This window comes from Fundulus heteroclitus, chromosome 7 (genome assembly GCF_011125445.2).
Source record: "Fundulus heteroclitus isolate FHET01 chromosome 7, MU-UCD_Fhet_4.1, whole genome shotgun sequence".
NCBI lineage: Eukaryota > Metazoa > Chordata > Actinopteri > Cyprinodontiformes > Fundulidae > Fundulus > Fundulus heteroclitus.
This window is the reverse complement of record NC_046367.1, coordinates 24,114,806-24,142,011: the sequence shown is the minus strand read 5'-3', so window position 1 is coordinate 24,142,011 and position 27,206 is coordinate 24,114,806. Positions and strand designations below refer to the sequence as shown.

At 37.0% G+C, this 27,206-nt stretch overlaps 1 protein-coding gene across 5 annotated transcripts in view; it reads right to left on the bottom strand.

The window, feature by feature from the left end:
• Positions 1–201: 201 nt before the first annotated feature.
• Positions 202–27,206, bottom strand: part of mid1 (midline 1) — a 50,698-nt gene continuing 23,693 nt past the window's right edge. For 4 of the 5 annotated variants that reach the window (XM_036139236.1, XM_036139233.1, XM_036139232.1 and 1 more), the window contains exons 2-10: positions 24,219–24,940; positions 8,958–9,053; positions 8,267–8,374; positions 4,600–4,748; positions 3,461–3,588; positions 2,729–2,872; positions 1,827–1,988; positions 1,472–1,679; positions 202–1,267 (exon numbers count right to left, since the gene is read on the bottom strand). In XM_036139236.1, coding sequence (XP_035995129.1) covers positions 919–1,267; positions 1,472–1,679; positions 1,827–1,988; positions 2,729–2,872; positions 3,461–3,588; positions 4,600–4,748; positions 8,267–8,374; positions 8,958–9,053; positions 24,219–24,884 — 2,010 coding nt within the window. In that variant the 5' untranslated portion in view covers positions 24,885–24,940 and the 3' untranslated portion in view covers positions 202–918. Of the gene's footprint in view, positions 1,268–1,471; positions 1,680–1,826; positions 1,989–2,728; positions 2,873–3,460; positions 3,589–4,599; positions 4,749–8,266; positions 8,375–8,957; positions 9,054–24,218; positions 24,941–26,920; positions 27,166–27,206 lie in introns of those variants that run through there. The other variant, XM_036139234.1, reaches the window with a different exon arrangement.

Genomic DNA, 27,206 nt, shown 5'->3' with positions numbered 1-27,206 from the left:
TGATTAATATTTCTTGCTTAATGCTCTTTCAGAGTTTTAACGTGTCCTTTTAAAGCCATTGAGTAACTATAAATAGACTGTCTGAATACCCAAACCAAGCAGATATGCTGTAGCTGGATCGAAGTTTTCCATATACGTGTGTGTATATATATATATATATATATATATATATATATATATATATATATATATATATATATATATATATATAATTTTCATTTTTTCTTCCAGCTGGATAGGCTAGACAGAATCTGGGGTCTCCTCATTGTCAATATCAAAACACTATCCCCACGGTGAAACATGAATATCATGCTGTGGGGGTGTTTTTCTTCAGCAGGGACAGAGAATCTGGTCAGAGTTCATTGGGAAGACAGATTGAGATAGGCACAAGGCATTCCAGGAAAGCTATAACAGGCTTCGGAGGTTCACCCTCCAGCAGATCTCCAATGGGATGTTTTAGATGAAAGCGTATGTTAGAATGGCCCAGTCAAAGTCCAGACCTAAATCCAATTGATATTTGATAGCAAGACTTTAAAATCGTTGTTTACAAATGCTCTTCTTCCATTCTGACTGAGCTTTGTCTATTTTGCAAAGCAAAACAGGCAAAGATTAGTCTGGGTCTGCAAAGTTTATAGGAACATATGCCATAAAAAAGAGTATTGATTCAAGGGGAACGAATACAAATGAACCCTATAGGTATGAACTTTTTTTATCTGCAATAAGCTGAAAATCATGTCTTATTTTCCTCCCCCTTCACAGTGATTCAGTTTGTTGTGTGAATCAGATAAATCAACACGAAACACATTGTAGTTTGTGGTCATAACATGACAAAACGTGGCCGTTCAAAAGGGTATGAATACTTCTGCCAGGCAACATGTTTATGTCATCGTCAAGAATGATCGAGTAGGGTCTGCATGATCAGGGGTTGAAGTCGGTGCTCTCTAAATGATCGGGGATGGGCAGTCCGCTGAGGACCGTCAAACATCTATTCCAAACATTGAACACTGGGCAGACGGGTTGAACAAAGTCAATGTCAAACGTGTACAGGTGCTGCGAGGCCACGGCGTCGTAGAAGGAGAGCGACCCCGAATCGTAATCCAACAGTATCCCAAGGCGCCGCAGGTGTGGCGAAGGCTCGATGGGGATCTCCTTGCTGTTGTGACGCACCGCCCACGAGTTGTTGCAGCGGGAGAGTACCCAGGAGGCAGAGTTCTTGCCAACCCACTCGTGTCTTGGTGCAGACTTGTAAGCAATCCCCACAGCAAACCTTGTGAAAAGTGATAAATAGAACTTAGTGGGTGATTTCAAGCACTGCAGTAAGTTTTGAAAAAAAAAAATCCTTATGCACTCTATAATGTGGGGATCAAAGATTACGTTTATCCCTTTGGTCTTGAGCTGTACTTCAGATTGGATCAATAAACAAGAGTCATTCCAAGCTCAGCGAACAAAATCAATGCAAAATGCTTTGTACCATGTGCTGCCTCCAATCAGAGCTTCCCAGTAATGGCGGCCACTGTCTATGTAGACATTCCCAGTGACCCCGTAGCTGCTGTGACTGGAGAAGCGGTCCTGACTGTGGCTCTTTTTAGAAGACGTCTCGTCTCTCTCAACTGTAAGGTTGTCATGGGAAACCCTTAGCTTCCGGTGAGCAGACTTTGGGTCCAATTTAAACGGCTGACCTTAAAATGAAAACACAAAATCTTGTTGAATTTTTACAGAATATATATATATATATATATATATATATATATATATATATATATATATTTACCAACTATATATAAGCTCTTAGAATGAGTAAATGTTTGCAGCTGATGATGACCTACTGTTGGTTTTGAGTTTCCCTGGGGGGCTGCTGCGGCTTCCAGCCTGGTTTATTGCCTTCACTATGAAAATGTAGTTGGTGCCACACTGGAGTCCGTGCACAGTGTATTGATTTTGCTTGATGTTCGGGACAATCATCCAACTATCAACAGAGCTACACAGACCTGCAGTGCCGACATACAGAAAATCACTGACGAGGAACAGGCGGTTAATCACAGGCTTAGTTATCAGACGTGACAAGCAGAATTTCTAAATGCGGTGGCATTTTGACTCGTCGAACAATCTCATTTGCACTCATGTGAGGGTGCTGATGCGATGGGGCGGACAAGAAAAGATTGTAAGATTGAGCACGTTGTGGCCACATTGTGGTGATCCATTCTCCTGCTCACAGTATCAAGCATATGGTGCTAAATGCATTTGAATGCACCATACATATTAAATGTTATTTTAGTTTTTATATTTCTTTTTGCTGAAATTAAATAATTACCTAAACAAGCCAAGAGAAAGTTTTGCAGTCATAAGTTTGTGTTCACTAATCCAATTAATTTGTGTATTTTAACTGATTAATTTGTAGTGTAGGGCTTTCTGTGTGAGTGAAAGAAATGGTATAACATAATATTCAACTTTAATGATGTTCGAACACAAGAATAGTGTGCAACTGTTGAATTTATAGCGGATTTTAACCCTCACAGAGTCAAATCTCCTCATATGAGGCCAAATAAATGTGCAAACCCTAATATTTAGATTATATTAAAATGCCCACAATATATATATATTTTTTAATATTATGACAGATTCCTGGGATGAAAGGCTTCCACAGAGAACCCACTCCATCACTCTCATGTTTGTCACTGCTAATATCACACAACAAAGCCCCCCACAAAAAACTACATTATGCACTTACTGACGACATTAGATTGGCTGGTGAAGATAGCGTACTGTAGTTCATATGATAAAACAGAAAACTCATCATCGGATGTCCAGTGAACCGTGATGGTGTCGTACGAAGCTGTACACAGTTCCTCGCGGATTGCTGGCGGATTTGGTGCTGCAGAAGAAAACCAGAAAGCCTTTTGTTTTTTAATCCATGGAAATGAACAGATGATGAGTGAATTTTAATGCCAGATACAACATCATCAAAAAAAAAAAACAACAAAAAAACAAAACAAGCAAATGCATCACAGAGACCAGTGGAGGATAAATAGCACCATCCATTTGTGTTTCCTTTCAGTCTGACAAGTGTAATTAATCTACACTGGAGTTCCGCCAGCTATTACAACCAAAGCCCCCATGCAGTGTTACATTCTCGCTTCACAACAGGGGCTGAGCAAGAACAATCAAACCTCTTTCAATCTGCGCAAAATAAAGCTACTGCTGCCAAATATAGTGGACTTTTTTTTATTTCTTCTGACACCAGTGTTAAAATCCAAACCACCTTATTCACTACCGTGTATAATCCATTATTTAGGCATGAAGAGTGGATCTTTTTCAGTTCACGCTTTGAAGATGCTTTAAAGACATTTCCAGTTTGTGACACACTTAAACTCGCCGAGGAGTAAATAGCCAATGTGCTAATTCGCATACCGTCATCATAGCAAGAAATTAAATATTGACTTCTAAGTGTGATTTCACTCACCTGTGAGGTAATCTAAACTTTCTAGCATTTTCTTTTCCCTCGTGAAGTCCAAAGCAAAAGTGTCAAAAGCATCATTCAAGTTAATTTCAGGTAGTAGTATCTGGGAGGATGCTGTTGCCATAGAGACTCTGTTGTGAAAAAAAAAAAAAAAACGTCACCAATTAAGCAGTGAAAATGTTTCCATTTGCTGTATCTAACATTACGTGTTTTGTAAAAGTATTCATACCATCTTACCACGCCCTCATTTTGTCATGCATATGTATTCAGACTTGTATATTTTGATAGCCCTAAATGAAATTATTAGAAACCTGTGTGCAATTTAATTTCAGCATAAATAACTATATTACCCTGAACACCAATGTGCAACATGGCGATGGCAGCCTCATCCTGTGGTTTTCATCAGCTGGGAAATTTAAGCTGGTCAGCGCAATAAGTTAGATGAATGAAGCTAAATACATACTCATCCTGGAAGAAAGTCCGTAAAATATTTTTGAAAAACTTGAGTGTGGGGTGGCTGTTCACATTTCAGCTGCATGACAACCGTAAATATACAGCCTACACTGGAAAGGTTTAGATCAAAGCATATTCACATCCTGGATCGGCCCAGTCCAAGTTAGACCGAAATCTGTGGCAAAGCTTGAAAATCATTGCTGACAGATGTTTTCCATTCAGTTTGTCTGAGCTAGAGCTATTTCATAAGAGGAGAACCTGCATATTGGTCACTCGATGGGCAAAACTGGTAGAAACATACCCATAAGACTTGTAGCATTAATAGCAGGAAAAGGTAGTCCTGCAAAGTATTGATTCACTCAATAGGGCTCATTACAAATGCAATGTTTATTTGCTAAATATTTAGAAAACTCCAGATCATTTTTCCTTCACTTCAAAATCCTTCACTACTTTGTGTTAGTCCATCACATGAAATGCCAATGAAACACCTTTAGGTTTGTGGAGGTAATGTGACAAAATATGAAAGGCCAAAAGGTATGCATAGCTTTACAGGGATATATATATATATATATATATATATATATATATATATATATATATATATATATATATATATATATATATATATATATATATATATATATATATATATATATGTTATATATATGTTGGTTTTACTTCCCTCTTACCTCTCACAAATACTTTTAGCCGTCTGAAGGAAACGGGTGTGGTCGCTCTCCTTAAGGGTTAGGTCAGCCTGAGTGATGAGGGAAGACGATCTCTCGATGCACTGCTTACAGCCCGCTATCTGTTGAGCAAGCTTTCTCAGCCTCATGGCCTGGGCAGAAAATATAAATAACACGCACATAGATGATTGATCTTGCTAAATAACCAATACACGTTTAGCATATCAAAACCTGGGTGTTTAGCCATGCCAGTCACAAATCCTCACCAGGAAAACATCTGATTTATTGTACACATTAGATTTTTTTTTTTTTCATCAGACTCAGCTATACTTGCACTGGATGTGTATTTGCAAAGCATCCCTAACAGCAGTCAGAGGCACAACATCCTCTTAACTGGCTTAACAGCCGAGAGCAAATTCACAGGCTGTCATGAGCCACAAGGTGTGAAAGAAAAGAGTCCTCGAGAGAAGAGCCTCGCAGAAAGCGGGGCTGATCTCACTCTGACACTGAACAAGGCTCAGCTAGACATCACCCCTCTTAGGGAATCCATCATGGAAAGACAGGTAAATAACACGAGAGGCATCATATTTTGAATGATTACAGAAGCCTATACATTTCAGTATTGGAAATTCCTTTTGCAGCATTTAGTATTTATTGCAGCACTTTTTAAAGTTATTTTGGAAAAAATGCAATATAACCAATTTAAATATGAGCACACTGAGTGTGTTGAGCTTAAATCAACAGAAATTATACATCTCTCTCTTTTGTCCAGAAAATAAAAGCTGGTACATTGTAAACACATTTCTGATGTTGACAGCCAAAAACAAACCATATTTTAAAAAAAAATTAAATTCAACTCTATTTAGTTGTTTTATGGTGTCAATTCACAACACATTACAATAAAAAAGTCAATTTATTTTAATCGTACAGATTCCAAAACAAGTAAATAAATTCTAATTGGTCATCAAACATTGCAGTCAAGTCCAATTTATTATTCAAATTGATTAAAAAGTTTTCCATCTTGGAAAAAGCCAGCAGATTGCATTGATTAATTGACTTGCTGCAATCACTCCTCGTGGATAAGCATGTGACCCAGGAGTACTTTCTACGGGCCAGAAAAGTAAAAAGTTAATGTGGCTCCATTAGTTGCCTCATTTAGGAAAGAAACACGGCTTAGCAGATAAGCCGTTTTCAAGTCCATAGGATGGAGTGTAAAACAGTTTAATGTTGACATGTTCAAAAGCATTTGATGATAAAATGTGCACTCTCATAAAAAAGACAGACCTAACTAATCATAGACAAATGTCTGCTGTTTATATCTTGGGTTTTATAAAAAGGGATCTTCTATTAATTGTACTGTTTAGTCACAAACACCTGTAGCATTCCTTTGAGTCTGGTTTTGAATTTTATCACTGAAATAAATATGTCCTTTAAGACTCCTTAATGGCACCTTGCTCTTTACTGACTCATTGTGCTTTTTAGAGGTGGGACCAAGTCATTGTTTACAATTAAAAGTTTCAAGTCATTCCACCCAAATCTTGAGTCAAGTCCCAAAGAAAAGCCTGCCAGTCTCAAGTCGTGCCAAATTCCTAAACTTTTAATTTTTACTTTCAAACAAGTTATTTGACCAATTATGTAATTTAATCAGAATAATATATTTTTTTCAATAACAATACTAATAGTAATGATTTATAAATATTTAAAAATGTGTTTTAATCTACAAGAATAACCAGTGAGTGTAAATAAACCCCAAACATGTTTGAAAATCACTGCTAATGTGTGTGTTTGCAGGAAATATTAAAGAAAAATTGTTAAAATATTAACCAATGAATTGTTTACACAGCCTCTCAGATGTTAAGGTAGACATGCACATGCCTTAGCTACTCTCATATGCTGTTGTACTATCCTGCTTATTGCAAATTATCTCACATTGTTCTGTTTAACTTGAATATTTAATCTTTTTGACTTGAGTATGGCATATTATCAATAATTGTGCAATACTTACTCTAGTATTTATTTTGACTTTTATTTTGGCCTTTCCGATAAGCTTGTTCATTGTTGCTTTACAAATAACATTAGATTAGATTATCTTGTTTTTGGGGAACTCCGTCTGTGTCTTTGCCGCTGCCACGCCCGCTTTTTCCCCACTGGGGACAATAAAGGAATGTCTTATCTTTTTATCATATCTTATCAAATTACACTTTTAACCAGTAAAATTAAAAAGCAATAAGATAACTGATTCAATGTAAAAACAACAGTCACAAAACTTGCTGTGTACACATTATAATCAGAAGAAATAATTAAATCTAAATAAAAATAACACTGTCAATGTTGCCATGTAACATCCCAAATATCAATATTGTAAACTGTTCCAACCACCTTAGTTAAGGTTAAAAGACTAACCATCTGATTGAAACGCCAGTCTGTGATCTTTTATCGGTTTTCATTGGCGTTAGAACCTGTGACTTCCCAGGCTACATGATTCTATTAGTGAGCAGAAAACTCTTAGTCATCAAGCTAACACTAAGCATGCATTAGCTCCTTTATTAGCTTTGATTTGTCATTCTTTGAGTAAATGTAAATGTGCAAGATGAAGTTCGATGTTGTTGCCCTTTTATTAATTTTTTTGTGGTCTGTTTCCACCTGTATGTGGAGGCAAATTAAGTCATGCAAATTTTTCTCTCTGTTTTGTTAGATGTGTAGATCTAAGAATTTACAAAAAAAAACATCAGGAACTTAAACCAAAATTTACATTATTTAGCTTTTTTTTTTTTATAATTTATTTGAGAGGCTTGTTTCTGTCTTGATTTGAAATCTCATTTAAATGAATTGCGTACATTGCAACTCGACCTCCAGCCATTCCTCTGTTGGGACCCCTCTCATAAAATTGTTCCCCCAGACAAAAGGGTATTTACGAAATCCTAATTACACAGTTACACAATGAGATTACTTTTCCAAAAAGTGTAGATAAAACAATTTCATAAAGAAAATACCTATGAGATAAAGAAAATATGTACAATCATTATCCAATTCTTTAAGATTTCCCCCTTCAATGGTCAGATTTCATCCTTGTTAGTTAATGTCTTAGTAGTTAAATAATCATCATGTTAGTGTATATTTACAATTGAAGTGTTATGATTCAGAAAATAAATGCTTTTCATTATATATTACTAACATGGGTGGCAGATAGATTTCACATTTTTAGACTAACATAAATATTTGATTTAATTAAACTGACATCACCTTTAATGAAGACTACTGCTAAGCTTTAGTAGAGAAACCTTTACGCAGCTAATCCCCGACTTCAATACAAACATAATAAAGTTTCTCAGTTTTCTATAAGATTTCAACCATATTATCATAAAGGCATCCTAACAATTAGCAGTGAACCAACTGTATTTACTGTTTAAAGTTGAGGAGCAATATTTAAATGTCAATATTTCTTTTTACAGAAAGTTATAAAAAGAAAAGCATTTTTGTCATCTCGTAAATGTTAATAAAACAATAACAAAAGATTAATATCATCTCCAGCAGTTGACCCCTAGGAATATAGGAAAACACAGTGGCAACATTTTTTATAAGAACAAACTCCTCATGGTCTGAAGAGGCAAGGTTATCGGCATGTACAAGGTGATACACACATACAGATACAAATAGTAAACAAGAGTACCTTTCCCTCCTTTATCTTTGTTGCTATAATTTGTCTTCGCTGCTGTATGATATTAATCAGCAGGTCACACTCCTCCTGCAGCTTGTTTTCTTGCCGCGAGGCATTTACCTGGACAGGAGAGAAGTTTCAGATAAGCAACAGTAAAAATAAATGGTGCTGGCTCGTTCTAGGATTTGTTTTGACAAAATATTGCGCCGCAAGCTTCCCTACGAGAAAGTCAGAAATATTTACAGCGATCCTCATGAGGACCATAAACAATGGCATACAAGGAAGGTGAGCCAGGAAAGAAAATCTGATGAGGCAACATAATAATCATATTTATTTATTTATTTTTTTTTTTTTTGTCAGGGGTTTCTTATCTGCGTCTGCTATCAAAAGCTGACTCAACCTGCATAAGCCTTTATTAGGTAACAGTGGAGCAATAATGAGTATTAACTAAGAAAGAATAGCAAAATTAGAATTTACAAACCTTTATGAACTAAGAGTGGTACATTTATAACTATAAAAAATATAAATAACGATCAAATATACAACAAAAATAACATTAAAGACATTATTATACAAAAAGTATAATTCAAATAAGTGCGTTTTGATGACATGAAAAAAAAACCACTACTTTTAGGTTTGGTAAGTCATCATGGGACTAAGAGCTTTAGAGTCTCCAGCTGCACGGGTAAATAAATAACCTCACCTCCACATTTTGGCAGGTTTGAATAAGTTTTCCCATCAAGCTTTCTAACTCACTGGTCCTCTTGATTAGACTGTTGAGGTTGGAGTCCAATGCTTGCTGGAAAACAAAATTGCAAAGGAAAGCTGCATTTCATTACACACAGTTTGTACCATCAAGCCATAAAGGAGTTGAACTAATACTGGGGAGAGCAGAGACAGCATATAATGAACATAGATAGAGCATATCAGAGCCTACATGTAGCGAACAGAGGCTGTAACTGGATCTGACTGTCCACTTTTAGGCTCTGATTAGTGCAGCCTCCCTCAAAGTCCTCCCTGTGGTGTTTCAAAGATCCCATCACTCAGTCTGCTGGACCATGGAGCTTAGCAGAACATCTGCCAGTGATTAAAACAACTAAACCCTGACAGTGTTAATCACTGACTGAGATCAAAGGCTTATGTTTCGAACTTAATCTCTTGACTGTAATTGGGTGGCATGGTGATGGTGTGGTCTGATGAAAAGAAATGACCTCTTTTATGCCGAGTATTATTCCATAATGGGAACATTGCAAGATGAATTGTGCAAAACAGTAAGTCTTTTTTTCCCCCTTATTCTCTAATTTCCGTAATTTAAATATATGTTTAAATGTTTGATAAAATGTAAATAAAAGAAATGCATTATTATTCAACAACATTTTCAAACCGCTTATCTAGTTGGCAAAAGTATTTATCTTTGCTAAAGGCCAGATTAATCACAATGTGGCTTTATAAGAGATTTTTTATTTTTTTATTCTTCAAGCTCAGATGTTTACATACACTTCCCTAGTACTTGTCAGAATTGTCAGAATTAAATCGAAGGCTTTGTGTATCCTTCCACAAGCTTTTCACATGAATGTGCTGACATTTTGCACCATTTCCCCTGACAGAGCTGGTGTGACTGAGAACAGTTTATAGTCTTGTTAGCATGTATCGTTTCGGATTTGTCTAAAAATATCCCATCAGAATGAGTCCAGAACTTTGTGATGACCACTCCAAAACCTTAGTTTGTGGTCCTTATTCATTCTTATTCATTGTCCAACACAATGACGCCATCCTATACTTCACAGTTCAGAGGATGCTCTCAGGATTACAAGCTTCCACCCTTTCCCTCAAATTTTATAGTGGTCCTTATGTTTAAACACTTAAGTTTTCCTTTCATCAGACCATATGACATTTCCCCAAAAAGTGCATTACGTTTGGAGAAAATTATTTGAAAGTAGCCTTTCAACGGTTTTGGTACAGGACTAGTTTCTGTATGGATGCTAAAACTTTCTTACCAGCTTCCACCAGTAACTTCCCAAAGACTTTAACTTTTGTTCTAGAGTTAAGATGCACATTTCACATAAAAACATATTCATCCCTGAGCCACAAAAATATTCTTCCAGATTTTATGATGTCTGGACATTGCTATGCTGCTTGTACTTGAAAATAATTATTCAACAAGATGAAGGTTGGACCTTCAGGTATGGACTTTGTACCCAAGGATAAAACAGGCTTGACTGATTTATTTCAAGAGGACAACTTTCATTGTTCTCTTTTAGCAAATGGAAATACTTTTGGTCACCCGAACTGAGCTGAAACAGGATGAATTCAGTTGAATTTACTATCAGATGGTGAGAACAGGTTATATGAATTTTTAGATCCGATTAGATACACTTCATTAATCCCACATTGGGGAAATTCACATGTTACAGTAGCAATAAAACATGTAGGTATAACAACCTTTTTCCTAGAGACCCCAACATGCTGGGCAAACAACAACCCACAGCAGAAACCAGAACTCAAAAGGACCAGGATAGGGAGGGTATATTACTATACCACCTGGTGAGCTAGGCCCTGGGAATTCAAGAGAAAAGAAATGCCCATCAGAACCCAGCGTAGTTCCTATGGCCAAAGCAACCCCCCACAGACACCCCCAGCACACTTCCAGTCCATGCCAAACCACCACAGGTCCAGTGGTGGGAAAACTGAAGAGGACCACAGCCTATCCCCCAATGGCAGGCCTTCACAAGAAACTGAAGTGCAGAACTCCAGGGGGAAATAGGCAGCAGCAGGAAATTGAGAACATTTTTATTTTTCTCTCTTTTAACCACGCCAAGATCAAATTTCTGATCGTTTAAACAATACTTGTCTGATACCACGTGAGAAAAACGTCCTGCAAAGATGAGGTGTCAAGAATTTGCTGCCTCCGAGAACTCTCAAACTAGGGCTACAATAAAAGAATGCCATCTTACTTTTCTTCCAGGCCTGAGAGAGATAACAAACATTTCTCAGTTCTTGGGGAATGTTTACAGGCTTTAAATTAGAGATTCTAAACTGCTTTGTAGGTGTGAGTGCAAGTATAAATGGTTGTGTTCCTCAAATGTTATTGTAAGGAGCATAACTTCTCCTCCTCAATGACTACAAGACATAGCCCATAAATTAACGTTTTAAAAAAACAATCTATCTTTTCCTGGACAATACCAGTTTTTAGTTTTTTTAGGTCTAACCTACCAATTCAGATTTTTAATAAATCTCTTTAATAAAGGTAGTAATTTTTAATCTGGCAGAAAGTAATGAATTACAAAGTTAACCTGACTTTTGTATTAAAGTATGTCCCTATATCATTCATCTGAGTTTTTTTTTATTTAACTCAAAAAAGTGAAACAAAGGGTCATGTTGTCAGATGATGATGTGTTTATAGACCAAAAAAAGATGGGAGTTCTTTGTTTACGCGTAAAAAAAAAACAGCTCCTCTGTGTGTCCTCCCCTAATTTCAATTCTTTGAAATGTAAAAGAAACGCATGACAGAATATTCAAATTTGTATGAATAGAAGTAAAAACTCTCTGACTCTGAATTTGTTGGACTTTTCCTGAAGCCTATCCATATAGTGATTTATCATGTTCACAGCTGCCACAGAGTCCCAGTTAGCAGCCACAACAGCAAGACTAATTTGTCATGGCTAAGAGTACATTTAATGAAAAATTTCAGGAAATCCCAAGGTCTAAATCTATTCAAGGCAATGAGTTTATGAATTAAACAGGACACTGGGATGCCACACTGGATATGAATAACACACAGGAGAAGGAACAGTGCTGTTCATCCCTTGTATCCACCTCAGCGCTGCAGAATGCTGCTTAATCATTTATAACAATCCACAGCAAAGTATCTCTGTACATATTTCAGCTCCACGGTGACACTTAAATTACTATGGTGTCTGAAAACTGTAAAGAAGCATTATCTATATAACTACAGCATAGAGAGCAGAATATAGCAAACGCTTGGTACCATTTTCCCTGACTTTCAAAGTAAAGGTTTTCATGTGTTAAAACCTAATATTAGTATGTCTGTGAGAAGTGGTCAAACCAGTGAAAAGAAAACATTTGATAAGTACCTTAAAAGATAAACAACTGGGAATGTTAACGACAACAAAAAATGTGGAGCTTAATGAATATGTCATTGCACATTTATATTTGCTATTACATCACAAATAAAATGTTCCTGCAGCAGTTCCTCACATGAAATGGCATCACTTAAATATAAAAATGATTGGTATTGGTATATACTGTCTGATTATTAGTTTAACTTCATTAAATGTTAAAAATTTGGTTACAAAAGATCTGGATTTATGTATTTGGTACCACCAAAGAGTCTAAAGATATGATTCCATTCAGTAAAAATACCACAGTTTCACCATATCATGGTGTCGATTCAGAGCTGTAGAACAAAACTGCTAATTGAAATAGAACAGAATACAGCATCATATACTTATCTATCACGTGTAAGTAAAAATTCACAACATCTACACACCATTTAAAAAAAGCATATTAGATTGTTGTGATTGGCAAGCTGTTGTACCAATTTGAGCCACAAGGTGTCAGTATTACTCATAGCTCCTCTAAGCCAGCTGACTAGCAGTGTGTAGCATCAAGTGGGGGAGGGGCAGCCCTGGTGTCACGGCCTTCTAAGTTCCAAAAACCAAAATTTTCCAAAAAAGGCAGCGGTTGGCAGCAGGTGGTTTGTTGTTTTAACGCACTTCCGACTTCATTATTTGAAAAAATATATATATTGTTTATTTCCAGCAAATATATGGACAAAATAATAACTAAAAATATATTACAACTTAGATAAAAACCAAAGCTAACTAAATCTGATGTCACAAGTTCCAAAAAGTGATAAAAAAATAATTTTACAAGATCCTGTCATCACACCAGATATTTGACGAACAAAAAGCCCATTCCACCATGCCCTCTGGTGTGTTCTTAATCTTTTTAAATTAATGGGAGGGTCTAAAAATTACCAAAGTAATCCAAACAGTTCTAAATATAAAATTACAGATTTTGGTTTCAAACTAACTGAAGTACATTCTAAGTGTCTAGAGAAAAAACTAAATATACATACAACTTGTGATTTATAAAAATTCAACATAAATGGCCACAACACCTGGGTAATTTGATGCCAACATGGGACTGCTGTCATGTTCAGTTTGTCTATGTCGATGTGTGTCTGTCCCTACCAAATAAACCTTGAAATAAATAAAAATAAATGTTATGCTCCACAGAGAGGTTAGAACAACTCTGGTCGCTCTGGCAATTTCTGTGGCATCTAAATAAACTTGCTTTTAACAACCTTGACAGTGAGATGTTAAATTTTAGCGGTTTTGAAACTCTGTTTAAAATCCATGTTACTTGTAATAGGTAATAACCCAGTGCATATATCTATGCATAAATATTTGAATTAATAAGTTAAATTTAGTTCGTTTTGCTTCAAAAAAAAATATTCTGCCTGATTTTAACTGTGCAAATACCTTCCACAGCCTCATTTACTTTAGAAAATGAACCTTTAACTCATCTATATGTGTCAAACATGGTTAAAATACCAAAACAGCTCTCCATCCTCAAACATAAAATCTGCATTACACAGGCGACAAAAAACATAATGATGTTACACCTCGACTTCTCTTTGTTGGAAACACCAAACAGTCAAATGATCAGAGAAAACGGGTAAAAGAAAGCTGCAAAGGTTCAAAGCCTGAAGCAAACGGTTTGGAGACCACTTTCATGTTAGGTGTTTCACATTGTGATCTCATAAGGTATGTGCGTCACCGTATGCCAAAATAGCAGAGGTTTTATACTCCTGCTCTCACAAATATGATTTATTTATACTGAAAAGAATGTGATGAAAGCCATTTCTGAGTCTGTGTTGCAGGTACAGGCGAGGTGAATTCATAGCTTCAAAAGTAATGCGTGGAGCATGGCGCATTGATAAAAGGGGCTTAAAATATAGGCACATGTGTGTGCTTTTAGGAATATGAATGTTTGTGCTGTTTGATTATCTCTAGAGAGATGCAAATAAAGTCATAAAGAGAAAATGGGGGGAAAAAAAATAAGTCAGAGACGCTGCCTCAGTCATAAAGTGAGTTCATTTCTGGAAACATTTTTGATCTGCTGGTTCTCTGAATGTGCCTAAAATATAGTTCCTTCGACAACATCAATCTTCCTGGCGTGTTTGGATAACTTTCTCCGAACCGAGAGCTCTTTCCTAAAATCATTTAAACCCGATAAGCGGAAAGAATAGCAGCTTCCTTTTCTACTGGAATGCTTCTGGTGCCACACCTTTGCTTTGGTCAAATGCTCTTCCTTCCTTTTAGGAGTCCAAGCGGGTCACTGTCAGGATCAGGAGTTTTCTCCTGTGTCAACATCAGGAATTTAATAAATTGGCTCCATATTCATCCTGTGAGTACTACAGGCTCTGTTAGAAAAACATGCATTTTACTTTGTTGGAGTTTGATGTTTAGTCAGAAAGCAGAGCAGCACTTTGGACAGAACCAACTACACATTATTTATTTGCCTTTTTAATGCACAATGGGAATCATTAATGTTCTTTTTAAATATATGTGCACCACTCAGAGACAAGATTAAAAGTACTAAGCGGTACTGATCTACTTATATGACCCACCTAACATTGTCAGAGACTTTGTAAAACCAGACGTGTGGGTTTCCCTGAGTACTTGGGTTTCTTTCTACAGTCCACAAACATCCATTTTAAGCTCTATTGTGATTTTAAATTCAAACTAAAAGGGAATATGATGTTGTTTGTCTTCTGTTCTGTTCATCATATGTTTAACTCTGGCATGGACTCGACTGAAAATATTCCCATTGTGTTCACCACCTGTCGACCTTTTACAGGAATAGACTCTGGCCCCAATGTGACACTAGATTGGATGAGCAGATACAGAAATCGGTTGGACCGAAGGCCGGCAGGATGCAAATGCAAGACACCACAGGCCTCAGGAAAAACAGCCAAAAACCCCAAGCCTGAAATGACAGTCTGCACTTTTCTCTATTCTTGTATTCATTGGCTACTGGGTTGTTGTTGTTTTTGGTTTTTTTGTGTGTTTTGGGTTATTTTAGACTGATGCTGGAAATGTTTCTGTAGTAGTAGTTTATTTTGCAGCACTTCATTTTATTGATTGAAGATTTTTTTTTCTTGGCATATCCGTTTATTAACTCAGCGATTTATGCATATTCCCATTATCTTAATTTTAACAGTTTTAGCAGTCCTTAGCATTAGCATTTTCTTTAAAGTAGCAATACTTTTCTTTACGTGTGACATATCAGAGGGTTGGTAAGAGAACGTCTTAAAATATATATCATTTCTGAATCCAAAGAGATTCTATTGAATTTGAATTCAGTGTGCCAGGTTTAACCAGTTATCATTATGATACATGTTCTATGTTGTATTTTTTTTATTCAAAAGTTGCTTATGTGAACTGGTGAGTTTGAGGATAATCTCATATAGTGTTACACCTATTAGTAACAAGCAACAATCCTCATAGAACCTACAGTTAAACTCCACATTATTCAGACTTATGGCATATTTTAATTGATTTTTTTTATTATTAAACCAAGAAGTTTGTTTGGAAAGAGGTAAAGCAGAATCAGTTGTAAAAAAAATAATTTATATGAATTTATCCACATTTGAAGAAAAATGTCATGCTAAAAATTATTTATATGCTTTCTTAATTAGCAGTTAAAAAATCCTTAATGGCAGTTCAGTAATTAAACCTCCCTTAAAACTTCTGAGCAGCTTCTTGCATTTTTTTTTTCACTTGCATTTTGATGCATTTGCCGTTGGAAGACCTCCTTGGTATCAACCTAATCTTCAGCTCCCTTCACCGAATCTCACCAGATTCAAGTCAGACCTCCAAAGCATTAACATTACTTTCAGAAAGTAAAAACATGTTGGTAAAAATATTATTTTGAACCTCATTTAGCCAGGGGGTTGAATAAATTAGACCTAAACTGTAAACAGTGCCATGTGTGAAACCACTGGCGCGTTGGCAATTTATGACCGATATTGCAAAAATGCTGAGAACTGATCCTCAACAGGCTACATTTTGCATGTGTGGTTTTTCTCCATGTACTCTGGTTTCCTCCCACAGTCCACAAACATCCATGATATTCTTTTTTGGAAATGAAGTTAAGAAAAAGTAGACAGTTGTTTGTCTCTTGTGATTCCTGTGTTAGACCCTGTGAAAAACTAGACCGGAAACTCTTCCAGAGTATACCCCACCGCTAAAGTTTTTACTGCTGGTATAAAATCCAGTCTCCACGCCACCGTAATTAGGGGACAGCAGAGACAGAAAATGGATGGATGGGGCAGCGCAAAGAACACACAAAAAGAGACAAATCCTCAAAACCTCTAAGCTCTGCTCGAATATCTACGGGACATGCCACAAGTAGCAATTAACCATCACCTTCAGAAACAGTCGAACATCCCAAAGGCAGATCTAATGTTCCAAGAGCTCTGCTTGCGTTTTCTACAGGGTCAGAGCTATTTTTGGTTAAATGTTTATTAAATGAATTGTGTAAACATTGTGGCTCCTCAGTAGTAGTTAAATAATTGAGGATGTCATTCTATGGCTAATCTTATTTAGAAACTTGCTCAGCGTTTTAATTAATTTTCATGTGAAGACTTACAGATTTCTGCTTCTATTTTGTTTATATGCCGTTTTGGTAGTTCAATGCTTACAAAGCTGTTCTGCATTTTACAGTATTTCATTTCAAATTGCTATTCTTGTCAATAATTTGACTTTTAAGTCTGATACTTGGATAAAAGTCATATCAAAGTCCATCATATTGTCCTTCCTAATGGATGTAATGCTGGTTTAGTGCAAATACTATACAAACACATGATAAAACCCTGTGTGTCAATAGAGGAAATGAGTGTTAACCCTGTTGTATCATCAGAGCGTGTTTTAGGGTATTCATGTTATTGCCAAGCTCTCTATTGTTCAGTTTGCGTGGTGTCATTGCTACAGTATATCAGTATGTTGAGTTACATTTTTGAGTTACTTAATGAATCAATACGTGTTGTAAACATTTTTGCACAATTTATAGATTATTTGACTCATTTGATTTGCACAGTTTCGCTACATGTGAGCTATCTATTTAAAATTCAATAATTGGAATCTCTATTATTATTAGTAGTTTGAAAAATTTTGATTTTCCCCCATTTATGACATCTCTATATGCCGCAGTGAAAAGTCTAAAAAAATGAAGAAAGGTATATTTTACATTTGTAATATACCAAATAAGCAACTCCTGTGGTTCGTACTTTAAATAGTGTTTTTTTTATATATATATTTTCCATTTTATTCACTGTGAATTTATTGACTTTTTTTCATTAAGACATTAGAAGTCATGGATGCATAGTTGACTTTAAATCATCTGCTTAACAGGCATAATATGATGTACACAAGGATTCTGGCTGCTCTGTTTTTTGTAATATCGCAATTCTAATTGTTATTTCTGTAGATTAAATTGCAATAGTCTGAATTATTCTAGTTCTGAGAATGAAGATACAAGTTGAGTGTAAATCTTCTTTATAATATTTTTAACAGTATTAATTTTTATTTACTGCAGTTTTTGTACAACCACATAACATACAAAGATACGTTTGCTCAATGCACATAGTTGCAGGTTTGAGGTCAATCTTTAACCAGAAACAGACTCAAGATTATGGAAAAGCTCTGCATTATAGACTTGTACGGCAGCCTCTCCATTAGTTATTTGATCTAGGTATTTTAACTGGTGGAACTAAGAATAATTTTGTGGATCTTCTGTTCTGTATCTTCCTTCCGGTGAAACCACTAAATATACTGATAGGCAATGCAACAAGTTTTAATTTTCATTCAGTCCTCCACCCAACATTGCCCTGGAATCTGGGCAATCCTTACTTCAGGGAGCTGACCCCCAGTGGAGTGCAAGTGGCTTGTGTGGGTTTTCTCCGGATATATCACAAAGATATTTTTTAAATTGAAGTTAAGAGGCAGTATCAGGTTGTTCTGTGTCACTGTGTTAGACCCCGTAATAGATTTTACAGACTTTACAGCCACAACAGACTGCAGCCCCCACATGACCCTGAATTGCACACAGCGGGTCCAGAAAATGGATGGAGGGACAGATGGAGGTACTCAAATTCAATAAAAGGACACAGACAATGCATCCAAACTCTCAGGTTCTGGTTGATCATGGATAGGAGGCTCCCAAGGCACCAAGATACAAAGGGGAAAATACCACAGTCCCCAACAGTGTTTCCATTTACTTCTGGGTTACAGTTATTTTTGGTTTTGATTGAAAGTGAACTTGTGCTATTATTATTATTATTATTATTATTATTATTATTATTATTATTATTATTATTATTATTATTAGTATTAGTAGTAGTAGTAGTAGTACTTTGTTTTCTAAATCAATATTTCACAATCTGGTATTGGCAGGTATTGTATGTTTGATTGACAGAAAACTGTATGTAGTTTTATAATTATAACCATTTTGACTTTTTTGCCTTTCATTTAAAGTACTTGGAGTTATTGATGTCATTATCCATAGTGTTATAAACTATGTCCCAGTGTAATCTTACTTTTCTGGAGTCTATATTGTCTATTGTAGTTCATTTCTCCCATGTCTTTGTGTGATCCCCAAAATTGTTCCTTAGAGAAAAAGTAATTTTATTCCCCTTCTTTTTTTATAGAGAAAATTTTGTCGCCTACAAGCTTCCAGTGCTCTGGCTTTGGTGGTTTGCTTTTCAGTTAACTCCTCCTTCTTGGGTTTCCTACATGCAACCAAAAGAACCCTAAAAATATTCTGATCTCCTCCTTGAAGAATGAAAGGAGAAATAGTTGCACTATTATTGGCGCTCTTGGGATCCTTTATCCAAATATCTAATAAAGATTTTTTAAAAAAAATGTCATCCCAAAATGTCTGGAGTTTTGTACATGATCAGAGAACATGAGCGCAACTGGCAACCATTGCCTTCAGCGCTGTCGCTGTGCGCCCAGTTGTTTGAATTTATTTTGAGGCATAAGGAAAACTGTTTCCAGCTGAATTCTCTCCATCTTTGAAAGCTGGCTGTGGACTGCTGGGCCGTGCACATGGAATGCCAATGATTTCCGTGCAAGACTAGAAATGGAAGTGAAGGTACATTGCAAATCAGGTTTGTATCTGAAAACATTTGCATGACTTTCAGATGCAAAATTAAAAATATTTTTAACACAGAGCTATGAAAAATGCAAGAGATCTTTGCAAAAAAAATAGTTTATCTGATTTGACTATTAGCAGATATGTGTTTGAGTAAAAATGTATTTCTTTTTTTACTGTATTTTACTTATTTTGTTTATTTATAAAACAACCATAGCTGTGACAAAGTCCTGCACATTTATGTACTGACAACATTTTCTTATGACCATCCAAATAAAAACTACTGTCATTCAAAGACGTATTTGAAGAAAACAAATAAAGCAAGAAAACAAATAAAGCAAGAAAACAAATGTATATTCATTCTTAAATAACACAATGCTGATGTTTAGAGTTAGGAAGTGTTTTAAAATCAACATTAAGTGGAATAACGCCGATTACTAATCATAGTCTGACACAATGCTGCTGGGTTCAGCACCTCATTAAGCAGCAATATGTGTGCTTGCACTGAAATTCAACAGCCACTGGTATGGAAAGTCTAACATACATGCGGAGATGATGATTAAAGAAACATAATGCTTTCCAGAGCTGCATATTTTTCCCCCCTATAACAGTAGATAATGTATTGGGCGTTTGCTTTAAATGCTTCCGTCACATTTTTGTCTATTTTCAAGACACGTAGTGACCGACCTCAGCATTCATTCAACACGTTTATTACACTATATAAAAGATGTTTACTGCACCACCATTTCTAATATATTAATTCAGACTGGTATTTCTGTAAACAGATGCTCAATATTTGAAATTATAATTTTGATATTTGGAGAAAGATAATATTAAAGTAGTTTCTATAACGTTCTCCAGCATTCAGTTCGGTGCGGCTTATTTAAGCAGTGCAAATTCACAGCAAACGTTTCAAGGGACTTCACAAGTCAAACAGGTCAAATTCACCGTTTTATAGAAGGATATAATTATTCTTGACGGTGGTAATTTCTGTTTACTGCAGTTATTGCAGTCCCACATAAATTAAACCATGGCAGGACTGTGAATGAGTGTAATACCCTCCTACTATCATCATAACAACTTTTAAGGTTTTAACACGATCCCCTATTGTTTACGTGGTTTTAGATTAGCATCTTCCCATGGTTTATACTGAGTCCATTTAAATTCACTTCAAAGTTTCCCTCTTTTTTTCTGTTTACATATAAGCTTTGGGATAGGCTGGAAATCTCAGTTCCTCCTCAATGCAGCAAGTGCTTTGATCGTTCCGAGTGAAACATTTAACAGAACAATGTTGCAATTATGGATTTGATCACAGCCCATAATGCTCCAAATACCCCCCAACAACACATGTGCCTTTCCAATGCCACGCAGTTGTCTTTGTGTGCGAGATTCAGAGACATTTGAAACGCTTTCATTAGGGGAAACACTACATCAGAGCTATTCGCCAGCTCAGCTGCGTGCCACCTGGGTCCTGGCCTGCGTGCCATATGAAAGCACCGTTTCTCCCAGACATAGGAATTGCTATTTCCTCTTTCACTTCCGACCTCGAGCAGCGGAAGTGGCTGCATGTAACGCGAAGCCCATAGGATACAAAGACCGATAAAACCGACGGTGTCTAAAAAAATTACACGCAGCAAGTAAATAGTGAGCTCCACGGGAAGATTAAGTGGAAACCCTTTATCTGCCTCTTTATCCGTAATGCCATTAATCACTGGGACGACGTTATTAAGCCACATTAGCGCTCACATTAGTTAGTGGAAGCAATAATGAAAACACAACAGGCTCATAAAGCTGAGAAGTATACCTCATACATTAACAGCTGCCAAGGTCACATTAGCATGTCCCATTAGTCAATGCCTTAGACCTGTTGTGGCTGTTTCAGGGAACACCTCACTTTATCTCCACATATACTTTTTATCCCTCAGGAGATTTATTTGTATTTTTTTTTTTTTACTATTATTTTTCAAGGCGGATCAATAAAACAAATCCGTCCCGATTGTTTGCTTAAAGAAAGGATGCTGATCACCTGGTCCGCCTGCTGGAATGACTGATCACTCCCCGCACAGAGGAAGCGGCCAGGAGATGTCTGCATGATGACAGCGTGACCAGACAAAGGAGAGAAGTTAGCATTGATCGTCTGAGCTAATAACATCCCAAAAGATTGCTTGCATCCAAAATTCCAGTGTGACCGTCAAGCGTAGGAGAACTGGGAAGAAAACGTGATACGGATTGATTTTATGATGAATAAAAACATCCGTTCGTGACTCATGCATGAAGATTGTGTGAGTTTGGGGGGGAAAGTGGACATTGTTTTCATGCAGCTGTTGGTTTTAGTAAGAAAAGGGGCTTTTTTTCCCCAGGAAGAAATGTCTTTCATCCAAAAAAACTTATATAGATCCTGTGATAATCTGAAAGCTTTCCGAAACTCAAGAGCCAAGAATGGGTTTTACTGCTGTTGTTAATTAAGTTAATCGTTCTGTAATTTTACCATAGCCAAGCGAGTTTAGGGCGTTTTCTCAATCATTGTTTGTTATGTTGAGAGAATTTGCTTTGTTTTTTTTTTTGAAAATACAAAGATTACTATGGTGAGAAGATTTGCACAATATAACAAAGTCCAGTCATCAGTATCAGTATCAGTGCGTGCAATGTCAAAATCATAAAAGGTCTTTATGGAAGCAGTATTTACTAGGCTATTATATCTCAAATGCCATGAATACATTAGGCAACATGGACCGACTCTCATTGTCCTTGATGCCCACACCGGCTATAGATGACAGTGGTAAAGATGGTAATTCTGCCAGGGAATGATGGCGATACTGACAGAAAAGAAAGAAAAGAGTTACAAAACTTTGGCTTAATCTCAACAGTCACTGATACCGTCACAGTTTTGTTTCTCAAATTTAATTTTTAGAATTATTTATAACAATTATGTTCGGTTCTGCTTTTTTGTTTTGTTTAAAAAATAAACTTTTAGGGGTGGATGTAAAGTCTTCTTCTTCTTCTTTTTAGTGTTATTATTATTAAGATTTTGGAAGTGAAGAACAATGGTTGACCAAGAGATTATTGTTTAAACTCTAATGTCCCTATTTAAGGTGTTAACAGAGGATATGAAGTCATATTCCATAAATTAGAGTATGATTCCATTTGTCATATTAAAAGTAGATTTTGGAAATAACAACCTTAAAACAGGTATCGAACAAACTTTCCAATAAGCCCACAATTCTGTTGTGAAACCAAAAAGTTTGTGTTTTTTTTTTACCTGATGTAATGATGAAATCTTAAACGCCATTTTTTTTCAATAGCAGTAAGCGAAAAGGTATCATAATTACCAGAAATAAAGTATTAAAAACATCGCTATGCATGTAATCGATTTATACATCTTTCACTTAGTGAGCAGAGTTACTGAAATAAATAATCTTTATTAATATTCAGATTTATATGACCAGATTTAATATGACTATATACACACAAATAGCTATACATTGTATACAGGCTTGGGTTATATTATTCAGTATTTCATTTTAGACAACGACACTCATTGGGATGATCATTAACAGAAACTTTGGACAGAAAACAACTTTTGTTGAGTCTTTGAATTTATGGACAGCATGAGAAATTTTTGTTTGATTCGCATTAAATACATATTTTCAAGCTCGATTTTCCAGAACCATATAACTGATCATCATAAAGTGAATATATATATATATATATATATATATATATATATATATATATATATATATATATATATATGTGTGTGTGTGTGTTTGTATGTATAAAGTGTTGATAAACTGAGATAAGATAATCTTTAACTGATTGCAAAATAACTTAAATATTTGAATAAACTTTTTAAGCATGTCGCCTCCATACTTCTATACTGAGATCTTTGATTGCCGTTTTTTTTTCTTTTCTAAAGCCTGTTTTAATTTTAAATCCTAAAAATATACCCATTAGATTCCTGAAGGTACAACAATTCACCTACAAAATGGCAATTTTACTTTGAGAACTGCTCATTTAAATATACAATGAACTGAGAGTAGACAGCTTTTTATGCTCCAGTGAACAGCATGTCTTATTAATGCCAGCCCTGCTGCTGAAAGTGAGCAGTCCCACTTAGGTTGATACTGTGAATGCATTCTGGGTTCCAGGTGCCATCGCATTTTGAACAAAAGCGGCGTAAAAAGGGCATTTTTTCAAACGACATATTAAAGCAAAGTCAATCATATAAAGCTCAGGTCTGAAAAAAAATCCCCCACTGTGCATCTGCCTGAAAGAGAACATTAAAGTAACCTATTACCAACAAATACAGAACTCATTCCTCATTCAAGGCAAGATACAGCCACCTTCTCTTTAGTTTGGTTTTGGAAACCACAACACTGAATTTTAAGAATTTCCGAAAAGAAGCACACTTAGGGAAAGACCAGATCAACTTCCTAAACGTTAAAAGGTAAGCTTGAAGGAGGATGAGATGTCATTACTCACTGTTCCTGCATGCTTTAACTTGCAGATCATCCAGTGCACAGAACAGTGTAATTTAATGTTTTTTTATGAAAAACTGCTAGTAAGCATTGATTTACGTGACTGAGCATATCAATGAAACCATGCATTTGTTTCTCAGTTAATGCAGATTTTAATAACTAAGTTTCACCTTGTGCAACGGTAATAATAAGGAACTGCAAGAGGTGAAATTAGGTTTTTGATAACTACGGGAGGGGAAACAAGTCTCTAGAAAGCTTGCGTTATGATTCCCCAAGCATTCTTCAATACTTGAATTTCTTACCTTGAGTTTGTCGTATCGGTCACTGAGGGCCGCCACTTGGTGGTCCCGGTGTCGGCCGACAAGCTTGCACAAGGCGCAGATCAACTGCTCGTCTGTCACACAGTACATATTGACCTTCTCGTCCTCATGCTCCAAACACATGAGCCCACGGAGGTGGGAGTCCAGCAAGGGCTCGATCAGCCGGTGGCCCGTGAAGGGTTTCTTGTTCGGGTGCGTGGCCTTGAGGCACTCCTCGCAGTACGAAACCTCGCAGGTAACACAGGTCTTCACGGCGTCCTGTGGGGGGTCCTGCTCGCAGAACTGACACTGCACCCGGTCCGCGGGGGACGTCATGGCTTTGCTGTCCGGGATCACTCGTTCCCGACGTGTCTCGTTAGGGGAGTTGGGTCCACTTAGAGAGGCTTTCTGGTAGCGGTCGATGATGTTCTGCAGCGTCACGTTGCGTTTGAGTCCCTCTAGGCCTCTTTGGTTGAGAGTAATGACATAGCGGCAAGTTGGACACTGGAAGGCGCTGATAGACTGAATAGGCTCGCTGGGGGTGCAATGAGAAACCAGGATTCGATGGGCACAGTTGAAACAAAGACTGTGAGCGCAGGGCAGCAGCAGTGGGTCCTCGAAAAGCTCCAGACAGATTGGGCAGGTCAGCTCAGACTCTAGTGTTTCCATTTTCAGGCACAACAAAGAGGGATTGTCTGCAAAATCCAGGGAAGCTGATCAGCTATCTATGGATGACACAAATGAGAAAAGCTCAGTTATAGAAGATTAAAAGACAGAGGTAAAACCTAACTGAAAATATATTGGAGTGTTACAACCTGACTGACCCTATGTAGACATAAGCAGAGGTGCATAAAAATCAGATTTGGCCAGGCACTAATATTTAGCGAGCCTAAGAGATGCCAGGTTGCAAAATCATTTCCACTCTGCTGTGTGGAACGTTTACTGAGCGATGATGACTCAAATAAGGGTTATTTTCCGAATCAGTGAGGTGTTTAAAGATAGCGTCAGAGGAAACATAAGAGAGATAAGAACCGATTTAAAAAGAAACTGCATTTCCTAAGAAATGTAAAGTCATGTCTATGGTTCATTCAGGCTGGAAGAGAGATCAAAACATTCAGCAGATAACAGGAAGGTCAAACGGAGTACGCCCAAGTTGATCTGTTTTAACCTTTTGAGTTTTCAACCACTTTCTGTTATGGATCATGCTTGAGTTGCAAATGTTCTTTTGGAGATCTGACAGTAAAGATAATACATTTTCTAGAGAAAATACACAGAGTGCTGCTGATTCAGTATTGGTAGCTCCACTAACCTTGCAAATAAGGGCCAAGCATTGCCAAAGAGTATTTAAAATGTCAATGCCCTTTGTTTTAAAGATTGCACAGTTATCAGACATTTATGATTATCTGAATCTATTTAGTCATCTCCATCTTGAGTTGTATTTGGCTTTCCTTTGCAAGATGAACACAAGCATTGTGCAAATATTTGTGGGAAATACCTTATCGGCGACAAAAAACCCCAAAGCTAAGCTAGGATAAGCAAGCGTTTGCATGTAACAGATAAACCACTGCATATTTAATATACAGTAGACCCGATTTGGTGAACTTAAAGAATGCAGCTTGAGCTCAATTTAATTTGGCTCAAGAGGAAGCTGCATGAGAACCCCTCTGCCCTGTTGTCTCCTGGAGAACAGAGCAGCGAGGACTGACAGCTAAGCCGAGCAGAAGTCCATTGGCCTGCTTGCTGATGGCTGGGACTCCACACCGTCACAGACACTAAGTCTTTGTTCCCGGTCACTCAGACACCCCCAGCTGCAAGCGGACACACTGCGCTTCACAGCGTCTCCCTGTGCAAACTCTCTGCCTCCACTCATTATGTGTGAAGAGGGCCAAAGCTCATTATTAAGGACAGTCGGGCACGAACGGCCCCTTGAAAGCCGCGGGTATGCCACAATCACCTCAAAGCAAGAGAGGGGTTGTGTTTCTGATTGTTCTAGGATCTCCTGACTGTGGGTTATCCTACTGTGACTACAACACAAGAAGCAATTGTTGTGCGTGTCTCTTGTGACTGGGATGCATCTGAGGGCCTTTGTTAGTTTGTTATTTCATTCTTTGCACACAAAGCTGCCAACGCAACCGCCAAGGAATTTCTGTTTTCTGGATCAAACATGATCTCTCCCCCATCACCGCTGACGGAAAACTTTTAAACGGCAAACCTTTCATGACAAATCGTGTTTAAACGTGGATTTTCACAACATAGTCTCAGGAGATCTGTGATTTTTGCACACTTTCCAGTTCCGTTTCAGTGAGAATTCACAGTTTTCTTCTGTTATTTTTGCTCATTTGATTATTCAAAATGTGACATTTTCGAGAAGTAAAGCTGTGAAACAATGCAAAAAAAAACTGCTGCTTGTTTAAATTTGACTCAGACACAAAACATCTACAGCTGCAGCAGCTTTACAGGTCTTGTCAAATAGGTTAGGCAATTGGTGCAAACAGCCTGTGCTAAAAACAAACAAAAATGGTGAATAAAGACAAATGAGCAAAGCACGAAGAGGTCCATCTTCTGATATCATCATCAACAGCTAGATCACAAAATATCCTGAACTTATGAAAATAACATTGCGGCAAAGAGCCACTCCAAATAGCCCCAAGTATTTTCTGCATTCTTGAAAGCTCTCCCATTCATACAAAGTTTACTTTACCCACCGATGGATTTCGCCCCACTTTGCACTGCCGAGACATTTTTGCCGCAGGGATACCTCTGACCTGAATCATGAAAGTCTGCTTCTAACAAATGAAATAAACATGGTCCCCCGCGTGCAGCGCGCATCCAGATGGCACAAGTTTTCCCGACCCCAGTAATCCTGCGGCAGAGCTTTCATTAGGCGAGAGATTGAGCAAAGAGGTAGCCAGCACAACAGGAAAAGTTGCCCGACAATTCCAGGAAAGCCAGCTCCACCTACAGCAGGAGCTCCAGCCAGAGCTTGGGAGG